Below are 14,450 nucleotides of genomic sequence, written 5' to 3'. Positions count from 1 at the left end.
ACAGATACATTCATATCAATCGTGCTAGGACAATCTGCAGCAGCAGAGGAACCTGCCATTAAGATAAAACATTACAAACTTGCACATTTTGCACCTCAGGTTTACAAAGATGACAGTGAATTAATTCACAGTAAACAGAAGCACTTTACAATGCATAAACAATGTAGTAAGAAACAACTTTAAGAAAAATCACAGTTTCTGAACCTGCTGTCACTGAGCCCATCCTTTTAACACTTATTTAAATAGCTAAAGCTGCACAAAGGTGTTGCTTTGGAACACAAACAGTTTTACAGAAACTGTACAAATCTGATGCAAAACCCTTGGGCAAAGAAGGAAAAACAAACAACTAATTTTAGAACCTGAACACTCCATTAGCGATTCTCACCAATTAAAATATGATGCAACTGCTGTCAACAGGCAAAGTTTAGTTGTAGTTTTAAGCACGGATTTAAATTCAGAATACAGGAGCTACTGCACTGTAAGAATATGAGTAAACTAGTTACAAGCAGCAGGTAGGCCAGCAAGAACAAACCTTCAACTGGCTCTCCATGCCTACCTGCTGAATGGATGCAAACGTTAAGAGACAGTCATGCTGCACAAACCCTTATTTCCACTTGGACTGCCAGAAATCTATGCCATAATCTCCTAACGTCTGAAAGTACTTTAGGAATCTAAATAGCAGTGAAAGTCTATCGAAAATGTAATCCCTAAATTCACTTGTGATAGCAATGTAGATCTGCACTTAATTATTTGAAAGCCAGTAGTATCTTTATTGGCTCAGCCTGGAGTTTCCACAGGGAAAGTAGGACAGACACGACAGTCTCATGCTGAGGCACATGGTAAATAATGATTAAACTGAGACTTGGATAAATACACATCCATAAGGAGAGCATTTCTAAGCACACCAAAATGACACAAAGGCAGGACTGGTCCTCAGCAGCGCAGGGTTTACTTCACAGACATCCTTCTTCTAAAGGAATGGAATGAGGCCCAAAAAACCTAACTTTCTAACTGCTGAGGATGAGCAAGGGGCAGGACAGAACTGTTTCTGTTTACCTCTGCAGTAGAAAAATGGCTTGTCCAGTGCACTGGCACAAGGGGTGCCACCTTCAGATCACGCACATTCAGCGCTCACCACTTGTCATGGTGAAGTCCTCTTCCACTCTGGGAAACTAACACTGTTGTTTAAACCAGTCTGACAAACTGACTAAGCAATTCCAGGTCTAAGACTTCAGACTGATAAAAATACAATAACCCAAATTGCAGATGCTTTTATAGGAGTAAGGAAAGAGCAAGGCACTGCTTGGATTAAAGCAAGTACACAGAATTATGTCTGTCTCTTACAAGCTTCCTGCAAGGATAGAAGATGGAAAGAGTCAAGTGCAGGAAAACTGAACTGCCCACGTTGCCTGCAAGGAGTTACCAGATAGTTTTTGTTACTGTCAGCAGGATAAACTGACTCCCAACAGAACTTTCACAACACACGCTCAGGGAGACAGGAACATTCTATTTCCAAAGAAGAGAATAAAACGGCTATCCCAGGACCAAATAATAGCTCACATTTTGCTCCTAAATATCAATGCAGCTCTTCAGAGCTTAAGGTATCACTCATTACATATCTGCCAGCAGAGAAAAGGACTTTTTCAAAGCAGCTTTCCTAAGCTAAGCACCCAAGTCTCAAAACACCTACATTTCCTCTGCTAAGGCCTCCATGCTCTGAATGCAAACCCCCTCAAAGGGCACTGGCACAGGATAAGCACATTGAGGCATCACTGCAGCATTTATGCACAGGCAGCCTGCAATACCCACGTCAACTGAGGTTTTATGTGTCAGTGCTGCTGGCAGGTGCACAATGCGGTCAAGTTTTAAGTTCTAGAAAATGGTTCATCATTATTCAAATGACTTGGTAATGAAGAACGCCGGTACTTCAACTCCCAAGCAAACTTGGTGGCGCACAATAAAACCACATGAAGAAACACAGAAGGGCCGGGTACAAACTGATTTTACTTTAACCATAGCTCACTTGAAGAGTAATTCAAATTGCTGTAAAGTGAGCCCCATTCAGTGTAATAAAAACATATCTTACAGTGATTGCACAAATTTCTCCATTTCCTTACTGCCCTGTGTCCTCCCTCCTCCTCCAGTCAGCTGGGGAGTTGATTCACCATCACTGTTTCCTTCAGCTTCCCATCAGCAATCAGAGAAAAGGAAAAATTAAAAAAGCACAGCAACACCCATGGAGTATTGCAGGATCTTCACTGCTGTGCTTGCAATCTGCACCCTCATTCATCTGTTCATTTGCTGGGTGGGATGAGCCTCTGCTGAGGCTATAAATATGTGAGAGCTCAAGGCGTTAACCACTACGCCCTGGCAGCTGTGCCTCAAGAAGACAACTGTACATTAAAAGGCAAGCACTTCAAGACATGACCAAAGGAGCCCTGAGTCATCTTAAGAGTACCCCTGTCCTCACTGAGGTGGGCAAGACCACTCTGGAGAACTGTGCCATGTGTAAGCAGCATTAAAAGAAAGAAGCAACTTTTGACTTATCCCAGGGTAAGTAATGTGGATGGGTAGCTGTAGCCTACAGCATGGGTAACATGATCATCAGCACTACCACAAGATACTTCGTAATGGAAAAATTAATAACAACCAAGGATCATTCTGCAATCTTTTTTTGGCTTTCTCTGAAGGTTTATAGACACACAAAAGCAGAAACTAGTGCTTTCACCTACAGTTACTCTCTTAGTTGGGCATCTCCAGTTGGCCAAGCCCTGCATTCCCCTGCTTTATTTGAAAGAGTGCATTAATTTACACCTTCCTTCTCTGCTTTGTTTCCAGCCCCTGCATGTCTCTACAAAACTGATACAGGCTAATTCTTCCTGAGAGTAACTCTGGCAACTGAAGTCACATTCCCACCAACCTGGTGCAAGAAGATGCAGGTTCACAGTTTTCACTTGGAAGCAATATCAACAATTTACTTCCTGAAGAAGAGAAAGATGTGTAAAGATATCTAGGCACGTAAAGCAGCAAGCAGTCCCCAAAAGGGATCTATAAAAGCATAAATTAACACATTTGGTGCGTATCTGCATCCTTAGATGACGCCATGTCTTTTAAGAAAATTTGTCTGATGAGATTCCACTTCCCAAAATACTAAAAAATTGTTGTTTAGAATTAAACTTTAAGCAGGATGGCATGTAAACATGAATAATTACTATTTTGTCAACACACAGAAGCAACTGTGATCTTTAAAAACAGAAGCACAGTAATTTGGGCAAACAAATCAGCTTTATTTCTTTGTAATTTCTCAGATTAAAGTTACATATTACCCAAAGTACAGTGTTACTACTGCACCCTGAGGCTTCAGAGCACATCGTGCCACGTGATCATTCGGCTGCTAAAAAGCAGCAACCCAATGATATGTGTTTTGTCAAGGACAGCTGAGATTAATAGTTTGAAGTCCATTTCTTGAATTCAACCATGAAACTTCAACATTGATATCAGAGTTAATGTTCATGTAATTTTATTTCGGAAAACTCTAAGTACGTTAGCCCTTGAGCACTGATCATAAGGTGGATAGAGTCCTCACCGCTATCTGTCATTTCTGTAATTGGAAACAAACACCAGCTATTAAATTTGCACATCTTGGTAACAGTCCAGCTTTAGCAGACTGCATGTACATAACTTCAGACACTTCTCCCTGCAAAGACCCAGGAACAGGGAGTGAAACCATCACCCTACCAAAATCAATAGGTGGGGTTTGGTTATTTTTTTGCCACCCAGCAAGACCTATTTCCTCAGCAGAGGTTCCCAGCATGGCTGCAGAGGGGCAGGTGAATGACGTGACATCTCTGTGCCACACTCACACAAGCTCCTCACTGCTCTGACCAAGACACCTATTTTCTGAACAGTATCAAACCCCCTTTTGTCCCCATTTCTTAGACAAAAAGGAGATAGCAGATGAAGGAGCAGTAATAGAAATCCTAACTCATACACACAGGCAAACAATCCTCCTCACTCCTTCAAGCAGAGCAATGTCCCCAGCCTTGATACAGGTTTTCTTAGACACTACAGATAGGACTGAGAGAATTCCAGTTATCCTCAAATTGTGTTCCTTTCTTTTTTGGATATACCAAAATCCCTTCCACTGTGATGCCTCTTCTTCCTCTCCCAAATTCAATAGCCTCTTACCTTGGCTACTAGTGCAGATAGCTCCTGTGAGTACTCAGACTTTGGAAACCTGTGTCCAGGCTCTATTAACCACAAATCAGCTCCTGTAAACCAGCTAACAGATAGCAAAGCTCTCCCTCGAGTTTTCCCCCCAGAAGCACATAGCAAGCTCAGCTCTTACAGCGTGGGATAGGCTCACTTGACATTCTTTATCTACAAGGACTCCATTAGCAATTTCCCGTAACGTAAAGCATATTTTAAAAAGGCACTGAAAATAAGGGATAATTAAAATGTAAGAAGTGTCATCTTCATAAAAGCCACAGGACTAAATAAAGTCTTGGAGGGCCCTCTCCTGTACATTCCGTATTTCTCTACGTGCACAATGCACCTTCCTCTGCAAAACCTTTCATAAAGAAAGCCACTCTCCTCCATGCCTTTAGAAATACCTGAAGTAGCACTTGATTAGAAGGGAAAAGCTCCTAGTATATTTCTTCCTCCAAGCAGTAGTCAGTTACATGTAAAATTAACTCTCAACTCAGAACCAGAAAGACTCAAAATGCAAAACCCATTCATAGTTACCTGGCAGTGACCAGGTCAGCAACAACTTGATCCATTACCTGAGCTAATCCAGAATCAAGAAAATTACTTTCATTTATGCATCTAGCCCAAGGGAACGCTAACAATTGTCACTCCTTAGGTGACAGGATCATCACAGCAACAGCTCGTGACTGCACACACACATACTTTTTCCTTCACAAAAAATATTTATCCTCTCTTGGTAAAGCACTGAGAAACTGGACACCAAGTATATCACAGCAAGGTTAATATTTGTGCCTTGCTGATTTCTGGTACTGTGAATTTAGATTAATGAGCAAACAGACCCCATGGAAACAACCTCTCTTACCTTGTCTTAGTTTGATTTATTAAGCAATGCAATTACCAGTGACAAGCCCACAGAGAAATGCACTAAACACTTCAGAAAGAGCAAAACCTTGCCCACATATTGTTTGTGCAAGAATGACTCCCTCCTCTTATTGCAACCAAAGGAACAACAGCAAAAGATACCTACTTAAACAGTGAAAACCTATTACAGTCCTCAGAACAAAAGAACACTGCAAAGGCTTATTTTCTACATGGTTCATTTGTTGTCACTGAACAAAGGAAATAAATAGCCTTTATGTTTCTTCAGAAAGTAAAGTAATTTGCAGGGGAGAGAATACATGGTGACCTCTCTTCAGTTTAAAGAGAACTAGATTTGAAATGCAGAGAAGAAAGATGCTTGTGAATTAACATGTAAAATAAGTGCCTTAATTCACTAATCCTCTCTAGAAAGTGCCATGAAAAGGCACCGAAACATTTGTGGTAGATACTAAACAGTTAATATCTTGATGGGATTCCCCGCCAAGACAAATTCCAATGATTTTCCATTGGATGCTGTCAGCACCAATGTCCTGTTATAGTCCACTGAGATCCTCCCTGCAGCTTCCCTGCCTCAGGCATCTCGGATGTACTGGATCAGAGTCTGGTTTATCACGCTGCCTCGCTCACACCCCCTTGCACGCACACATGCATGCACACCAGACATCACTGCTCTTCAGGAGGCAGCATACAGCAGTGAGCAAGCACTGAGGGCTAACACAGTATCTCTGTGCAGAAACTAAACCCATAAAAACCCTCCTACAAAATAGTTTGCTTTCCAGCAAACCTTTAGCCATGAAGAGCCCCAAAGCATTCTGAAGTGTTACACAGCTCTCTCAGGCCTTCCAGCACTAAAGAGTTTACCAACACACAGCAAACATCCACAGACCTACTACTCTCTGCTGACATTCATCTTCCTATTCAAACCGTAATGCAAATATCAACTGGTTCAAGCCTCACTGATGTATATCAGCGAGTAGTGCAACACTGTCATATTAAACCCACATCACGGCTTGTTTTCCTGAAGCATTCCTGAAGCCTGCCTTCTAGATGTAATTACTGTACAATATATATCAGAACCAGAGAGAAAGACTTCACTCTGAGGCCTGAAATTGAGAAGAAATCAATACAAAGAAGATAAATGTTTCTTCAAGAGCTGCAGAGGTATTAACCCTTCTCTCCAATGTATTTGGGTTTTGCTTCAAATCGTTTTACCATGTGAGAAACTGCTGGAAGGACTGGGAGAGGATGGGTCTAACTGCTTATCTCTGCCTTAAGGAAAAAAAAAGTGTATTTTAGGTAAAAAGGGAAAGAAAGAAGTGGAAGTTCTTATGAAGCTCCCTGAATTTAAGCCTTCCTTTCCACACTCGCACAACCGAACCGACACAGCCAATGACTGGGGCCGCATCAGGCACCCATCGAGGGTCAAGAGGAACGGTGGAAGGGGTGCGCTCTGCTCGCGCCCCCCGCATCACCCCGCCGAAGCGCAGGGAACGGGGAATAACCGAACGGCTCCTGGGGGTTCGAAGCCCCGGTCAGGACAACCCTTGATGCGGGAGGGGACGGGACACAAGACAGTAAATCCAGCCCGCGCTCGAGGCGGGGGACGGCGCGCCGGCGGAGGGTTACGCGCGGCCCCGCGGGGTAGCCCGGCGGCCCTAGAGCGCCCCTAACGGCGGAGTGCGGGCACTGCGGAGGCGCCGAGAGCCGGAGCCCCGCGAGTTCCCCCCGGCCCGGAGGGGCTGCTCTGGGGGGGACTCGGCGTCCCAGGGCCCATCCGGCCCCGGCAGCCCCAGCCCCTGCGTTACGGTGCGGAGCGAGAGCGACAGGCACAAGCCATGGGGTGCGGGTTGTGCGTGCGTGTTAAGCACGGTGCGCGCTGGGTGCTCCCCGCCCGCATAACCCCTCTCCCGCGGGCGTGCGGTGGTGTCTGCACAGAGCAGCCCCGGTGCGGAGCGGGCGCGCCCCCCACCACCACCCGCCCCCGGCAAGGTGAGGCGCCGGCAGGGCGAGACACGCACCGCGGACGCGGTGAGCAGAGACCCGCGCACAGCCAAGTTTTTGGCGGCGGAGGCGAGGCTGCAACAAGGGCTCAGAGCCGCGCTCCCTGCGGGCGGCGGGCGGCAGTCCCGCAGCACAAAGGGGGGGCCCCGCAAGCAACCCCACGGAGCACGGCTAGCGCATACGACCTCCCGTTCCCCGCCCGCTCCGCTCCACCGGCGGCTGCAGTGCACCGGGAAGCTCGGATACCGCGCCGGGAACCCGGGCACCGCTCACGGCCCCACTCGCGGGCAGCGCTGCCCACAGCCGGGAGGGTGCTGCGGAGCTGAGGGAAGCCGGCATCGGAGCAGCCACTCCATCACCACGGTCCCTAGCGCATCCTCCGTACTCGCGGGGTGCCTCGGCGGTACCCCAGACGGGGGTCGCGGACACGTGTATCGGAAGCAGCGGGACCCCCACCCCCCCCGCTCCCGAAGCGCCGCGCTCACTCACCGGGGAAGCACACCACATCATGGAGCACGGAGCTGGTGATTTTCAAGAAAAAGATCCACCAACACGGTTGCAGTAGCCTCCGCATGTCCAAAGCCGCACATCGAAAGGGGAGAGGGACTGAAATAATTAACGCGCAGGGTGGAAAAAAATAATAATAATAATTAAAATGAAAAAAAAAATAAAAGAAAAAAAAGCCCCGAACTTGTTGAAAATAAGTTTCTCCGGCAGCCCTCTCTCTTCCTGCGGGAAGAAGCGGGGGGCTCCCGCTCGAATCTTCAAGGGGGGGGGGCGAAAATAAACCCCTCACCCCGGGTGTGGGGTAGGGCAGAGTCGCGGGGTCCCCCCGCTCGGCGGGGTGCGGGCCTCACGCTGGCAGCGGGGAGCGCGGCATGCCGCGGACGGGGCGCTCAGAGCCGCCTTCGCGCACGGGCGGGCGGGCGGCGGTCAGCCGGGGCCCCGGCGCGCTCCATCCTGCCGTACAGGAAGTGCCGGGCGAGCCCGGATCCTGGAGGAGACTTTAAAGCGGGGCGAGGGAGAGCGGGAGAGGAGGGAGCGCGGCGCAGCGGAGAGGCGAGGCGGAGGCGCGCCGGGCGCCCCGGAGGCGCGCCCCCGCCGCCCTTAAAGCGGCCGCGCCCGCTCGTGTGCGCGCACCCGCGCCGTTGTCCCTGCGGCCTCCGCTGTGGCTGCGGAGTGTCTGTGCGCTGGGACGGGGACTAGGGCAAAGTGCGTGACTGCGCCGCGCGGCTCTGCGCGGGTTTTGCGCGTGTGTGGCTGAGGTGAGTTGCGTCGTTACGCGCGCTCGGTGCGCGCTGCGGAGGGGTTGGGGTGTCCGTGGCCCCTCCACTTCCTGTGGGCATCACTGTGCCGTCAGCGGTGTTCGCACCCCAAATCCTGTCATTCTCCCCCATCCCCTTAGTGCTGCACATTGCCAGAGGTTCCCCCACGCAATCATGCAGCTCAGTGCTGTGCTGCGTGCTGCCAGCAATACCCAGGTCACACAGCATCATTCTAGGGATTGCCGAGGGTTGTCCCATGTGTCGTCCCCGTCCCGTCCCCCCCCCCCCCCCCGAAGTCATACAGTTTTGTTTCCCCCCAGTACCCAATACTGCACTGGGCATAGCCAGAGACCCCCCTCTGTCATCCTCCCCCCCCCCCCAGTCTTTTTTTTCTCCCCTCGTTAATACTCATCATTCTGGGTATTGCCAAAAGTCCCCCCTCAAATTGCTGGGTTTTTCCTCAATACTGTGCATTACACCACATATTTCCAGAGAGCCCCCTCTCAACATGAGGGAGCTGTCTGGTATTTTTGCAGAGTCAGGTGAAGGCTGTCCCAAGGCACTCTGTGTCCAAAGCTTGATCCACAGCTCCCTCCCCCCTCCCTCCTGGCAACAGTTTTCTGAGTGATTGATAACTTTGCACAGGAAACAGAAACAGAAAATGGTGTGAATTCAGGATGAAGGGATGGCTGCTTGGACTTGGCATTTCCTGGCGGTTCTGTGGTCTGCTGAAGCTTAAATTTCATTCAGAAGTAGTTTTTGTCTGTGTCTTCGGTAATTATTTCCATTACAAGGATTCTGTTTCAGAAGGGAAAGGCTTTGGCAGGGGTTTATCAGTGCGTGCTGCACACAGCTCTGGCTCTGTCATTTGCTGTGACCATCTCCTCTTTGCTTACCTGCAAACCTTTCTCATCTGTGGTGTTTCCAGAGGAGAGGAGATGAGCGGTAGGAGGAGGAAGAGTAGGGAAATTCAAAAGAAAGCATATTTATTCAGTGGAATGGCAGTGATTTTCTGTCCCCTTGCCTCAACTTAGGGATCACTAGAGCAGAGCCCTCAGGACTTGGGTATATACTGCTGCTGTGCTCTGGAAGAGGCTGTGGCTTTGTGTCCCTCCAGGTTCACCCTGTGCCAAATCAGTGGATTACTCTGTAGCCGAAGGGGCCCTGATTAGGAGGCGTTTGTAGGCTTTCCTCTTTCTCACCACATCCCAGATTGTGCCTGCCAAAAATTACAGCTGGAAGTTAAAAGTGCAGCCCTTGCTAGGCCAAACTGTTTATCCCAATATGGATTTTACCAGTGTGATGATTTAAGGACCTGATTAGGTGTTCTCTGCCCTGGAGGGCACAACCCGTTGGGGAGTGCAAAGAGAAGAGAAGGTGCTTGTGTAAGGATTTATCTAAAAGAAAGCAAAAAAAAACAACCAACCTTACCTAAAACAAAGCAAAACAATTATGGGCTCCGATTAAAGTTCTTATCTGACTTATTGTTCATTAAATCATTTCCCAAAACAGGTGGGGTTTGGAGGTTGGTTTCAACTCTTACAAAAAAAAACAAAGATAAAATTTTAAGAGCTAAATTTCCCTGAATTTATTTGTTCCTCTGAAAACCGAAATAAAAAATCCCCACCTGCCTTGACCTTTTGGATTCTGCAGTGGCTCCTGTGCTCAGTTACTTACTGGGCTGCTCCAGAAGAACCTGCAAAATACTTCCCTTTTGGCAATTGATTCCTAATGTTGCTGATCTAATGCAGCAGAGAGATAGGTATGCAAGCTCTCCTCCAGCACAGAGACTTTCCTCTTCAAACAGTATCATAAGAGACAATCTTAAAGTGAGTTTCAAAAGGCCTCATTACATGAGAAAACTCCTGAAACACTGTGGTAATCTCACAAAAGAAGAATAAAAGTACAGGATGGGGCTTGAAGCAACCTGGTCTAGTGGAAGGTGTCCCTGCACATGGCACGGGGTTGGCACTGGATGATCTCTAAGGTCCCTTCCAACACAAAGCATTCTGTGATTCTATGATTCTATTATGGATATTTTCAAAGAGCAGTTTGCATCAGTATTTTTCTCACTGATTCAAACTCCTTTGCAAAAGCTGTTCACTACATCACTTTATATTTAAAATATATTTTTACATTACGTTAGGGTTTCCTGTCTTGGAAAATGACGAATCTGAAACTGCCCCCATATCTTGGAATTGAAGGAATTCTACATTTTTCATCCTCAGAGCAAGCATGCAAGTAAGATGTGAAATACATAAGCAGAATACTGTCTCCTGAGGAGCACAGATGACTTCAGACAAGCTGCTAAGGAAGATTTTAGAAGGGCAGTGCTCCCATCAAAAACCAAAAGTGTTCAGGCTGAGTATTCACGGTAGTCCCCTCAGGTCTGAACTTCTAAAACCAAATGCATAAACCCCCAATGCTGGCACAGATCCATGATCCAGCACACTGTGGTACAATATGTACCCACTTGTCCTGGAGTGGCAAATCAATCATTGTATCGTCACCCATCAGTTTAGGAGCTGTGGTGGCGGAAGTAGCTTTGATTCACATTAGCAGTTTGGGTGGGCAGAGAAATGGGAAGATGGATGATGGAGATGCGGAGAACAAAATAAACCACTGTTTAATGAGAATCCATTTCCTGCATGCAGTATCTCTTTGCCTGCGGCACTCTGTCTATCAACAATACACAGGTACAAATTGGCCTGGAGATGTATCTTTAACTATCCAAACAGAGAAAACTGCATTAGCAGCATGCTGCTCTGCCGGGCTGGTGCCATGTGATGGGCATTGTGGACATTAGATAAGACAGCTGATCCTTTCCCAGTGACTGAAGTACTGTGGTGTGATTAAAATAACTGCTACTGTATGAAGAGATTGTGAAGGGACATTATAACACGGTGCAGTTAAACCAGATTGATGCGGGGAGGCTGCAAATCGTGTAATATTTATTGTTCAACATAGTGGGCGCTGTCGAGGTGAAAGGAATGGGATCCTCATCTCCGTTTTGCATGGCACAGTGAATAAAAGATACCTTCTATCTTTTCTGTTCCCTTCCTGTTTGAACAGGTAATATTTTTATGCTGCTTTCATCAACATATGGGCATCACTCCTGGGAAAGAAATGAAAGTCTGCTAATTTATTTGATGTGGGAAAATAATGTGATGTGAGATGTGAGAAATAATAGCTGAGACAAAGCCTCACATTTGTCATAGATTTGAATTAGTGGGAAGCTGAGGAAAGCAGAAAAATACTGCAAGGAGCTCAAAGAGGAGAGGGCTTATTGAATTAGAAAAGTATTAATAGCATTAATCATTCCCAAAACAGGCCTCTTAACGTCTATAATGACTGTATAAAGGATTGGGGAAATAAAAATCAAAGAAAAAAAAATCAGATACAGAAAGTTACACTTGTTTTGTGTTTAGAAGGGATGAGTTTTCAGTGATTTACATACAGCCAGCCTCAATGGAGCAGTGGGGGAAATACCAGGTGGGGATCTAGCCCTGAGAGCAGAAGTCAGCTACAGTTCAGATTATAAACTTTCAGGTTAATTCAGCAGCCCTAGTTCCTGTTTAGCTTTGCATACAAAGGGAAAAAAGGATGCTGAAGTTGGAGTTTCATAAATTATATTGTTGTAAAGTTACTTTCTCATTGCCTCAGGACAGTTGCATTCTTCTCAGTGTGCTGTGAGGCTTTGAAAGTCTTAACAAGGCATCTGAGGACCTGCTGAGAAACAGAAGTGTAGGGCAAGCAGAGTGGCTGTGATTAAACAAAGAGGACTTTATTTCAGTGTAATCATAGCAATGAGCTGTGTTGTCTGATTTATGAAGACATAAAACTAGATTAACCCAGAGAGGCAGGTAAAGCAAAACATACGAAAAATGTTGGTGGGTGATGCAAACTGTAGGTAAAGACATCCACTTTATGGCAGAGACTACTGCAAGTATTATTAGGCCACACATCTGTAATACTACCAGAATTATATGAATGCGGGCATATATGATGATGCTCCAAGACGTCCTGGCTGGGCAGTGTCCCACAGAGTTTTGCAGAAGGTTCTTTTGGAAGACCAATACCTCTATGTTCCTGTGGTCTGTAAAAGGAACCTCCACCATAGGCTCCCCTTAGGCTAAATCATTCAGAACACAGTCACATGCTGAAATACCTACTTGAAAGCTTCATCTTAATCTTGAAGTTATACCATGCTTTTGTCTGCTGAAATGGCCTCAAAATGACTGTGTTCTGTAAAAGTGTGTGTTAGCAACCAGCACAATGGAAGGTCAGACTGATCAGCAATGAGTTTCTTTTTTTCTAAAGCAACTGCAGTTTAGAGTTCTGTGGTATGACCTTGCTTGGGCTGCAAGTGTGTGTTTAATTCACAAATCCTCTCTTCTTACAAGAAAAAAAATCTATTATCAGTGAAGCAGTGAACAGAGCAGCCACAGTAATGACTGGAGCTGAGGGGTGAGCATGGAAGACCCAGGTTACTGTCCTGCTTGTCTGTCCCCATGTAAGTAGCTCACCAGGAATATACCATCTTTGCAGAATTTAAGGTGGAAACTAATGAGAGAACAGAGTGATGAACTTTCATTGTTAGCAAAAAAATAATTTATAGGTTTCAATAATATTTGAGTTCAATGTAAGTCTCGGGAAGTTCAGCTGCAGAAAAGCAAAAATCCTCTTGACTGGGAAGGCTTTATCCAACCTCAGTGTTTTTAACACTATCAGTTTGCCAGTGAGATAACTGCAACTGTCAGTTTTTTTCTACACAGCAAAGTTGACTTGAGGACAGGGCAGGGTTTGCAGGCAGCAGGAACTCAGGCTGTACATAAGCTGCTAGAAGGAACAGCATGAGTGCAGCATGCTGGACTAGACATCTTATAGACAGTTAAAATGAGAAATCTTCTTGTCTCTCTAATAACCTGTGTTTCCAGACCCCTTGTCTTCCAGAGGACTCCAGAAAGCCAGGATCACAATGGGGTATCTACTCTTCTAAAGACTTCATGCATGGCAACCAAAACATCAGACTCCATCTTTTCCCCTATAAATAAATTGGTAAGAGTAAATAAATTTATTAAAGGTGGAATTTCTGCTGTTTCTTTCCCCCTCTCCCAGTTTCACTGCTGCTTTCTCAAAGGAGTTAGTGCAACATGTTCCTGCCTTCCTGCATGGATGTCAAAGAGATGTTGTCAGAACCTGCTTGTGAAGGGTAAGGTCACAGGTGTGCAATGGTCCCAAGGGGGAGCGGCAGTAACAGCTCTGTAACAAGACATGGTCTTCTAATATAAACCCGCTGCAAGTGGTGTCCAAAGCCAGGCCTCAGGAATTGCTCCACAATGAAAACAGATCAAGCAGGCTGCAAAAACCACTTTCCTGGACAATCCCAGGAGAGCAATTTGGGGCGGGGGGGGGGGGGGGATATATGTTCTATAAATGGTAGAACCAGTCTCCAAATGTATTTAAGGAAAGAAGAGGGAGTTAAGGAGGAATGTTTGCCAAATTCACATACTTTCAGAGACAGATACACTCTTTTTGAGTGCAGGTATAAGGTGAGGAGTAAGCTTGTGTGTTCTGTACCTTTTTCAGTTGGTACTATCTTACAACAGCTTGTACAGATGTGAATAACTACATTCCAGAAATGAATGCAGCTCCTGGTGTGTGGGGAGGCCTTGACAGAACAAGGGAAGAAGTTACATTTGTGTGTTACAGAGACAAGTAACCCTGACTTTATTTTGGGCCCTATGTGTTGCAATAGAGAAATGCAGGTTGCAGATTGCAGTGTAGTTCTGTCTTTGCCATTCTCTCTGGTTTCACAGACCTGTGCTCTGTTGTTGGTTTTTTGTAATGATATTATCAGTTACTCAGATATGGGCACTCTGGGTTTGAGTGTGGACAGAGAGTACATTAGCTAATATGATTCCGTTAAAAAGGGATTCCATAGCCAGTGCCCCAATTAAATGAAGAAGTGTCAATATTAATAAACCTTCCAAAGAAAGAGATAAAATCAGATACCCACAGTGACCCCACAGACATGAGTGCTAGCAAGATCAATACATACCCATAAGCACTGATGGAAATAGCTAAACAACAACA

General features: G+C 46.1%; 1 protein-coding gene and 1 long non-coding RNA gene across 3 annotated transcripts in view; one reads left to right on the top strand and one right to left on the bottom strand.

Moving 5' to 3' along the window:
• PTPRG (protein tyrosine phosphatase receptor type G) overlaps positions 1–8,110 on the bottom strand; it is a 416,775-nt gene extending 408,665 nt beyond the window's left edge. The window contains exons 1-2 of one of the 2 annotated variants that reach the window (XM_062630206.1): positions 7,886–8,110; positions 7,579–7,695 (exon numbers count right to left, since the gene is read on the bottom strand). In XM_062630206.1, the coding sequence (XP_062486190.1) occupies positions 7,579–7,663 (85 nt within the window). In that variant the 5' untranslated portion in view covers positions 7,664–7,695; positions 7,886–8,110. The remainder of the gene's footprint in view (positions 1–7,578; positions 7,696–7,885) is intronic. The other variant, XM_062630207.1, reaches the window with a different exon arrangement.
• Positions 8,111–8,260: 150 nt separating this feature from the next.
• On the top strand, positions 8,261–13,727 carry LOC134169556 (uncharacterized). The gene is made up of 3 exons (XR_009966917.1): positions 8,261–8,354; positions 10,501–10,595; positions 13,292–13,727. It is a non-coding gene; the product is annotated as an uncharacterized LOC134169556 (long non-coding RNA).
• Positions 13,728–14,450: the final 723 nt, after the last annotated feature.

Source organism: Pezoporus occidentalis, unplaced genomic scaffold (genome assembly GCF_034315485.1).
Source record: "Pezoporus occidentalis ecotype Australia unplaced genomic scaffold, CSIRO_AGI_Poc_V1 ctg35, whole genome shotgun sequence".
Lineage (NCBI taxonomy): Eukaryota > Metazoa > Chordata > Aves > Psittaciformes > Psittacidae > Pezoporus > Pezoporus occidentalis.
This window is presented reverse-complemented; position numbering and strand designations above follow the sequence as displayed.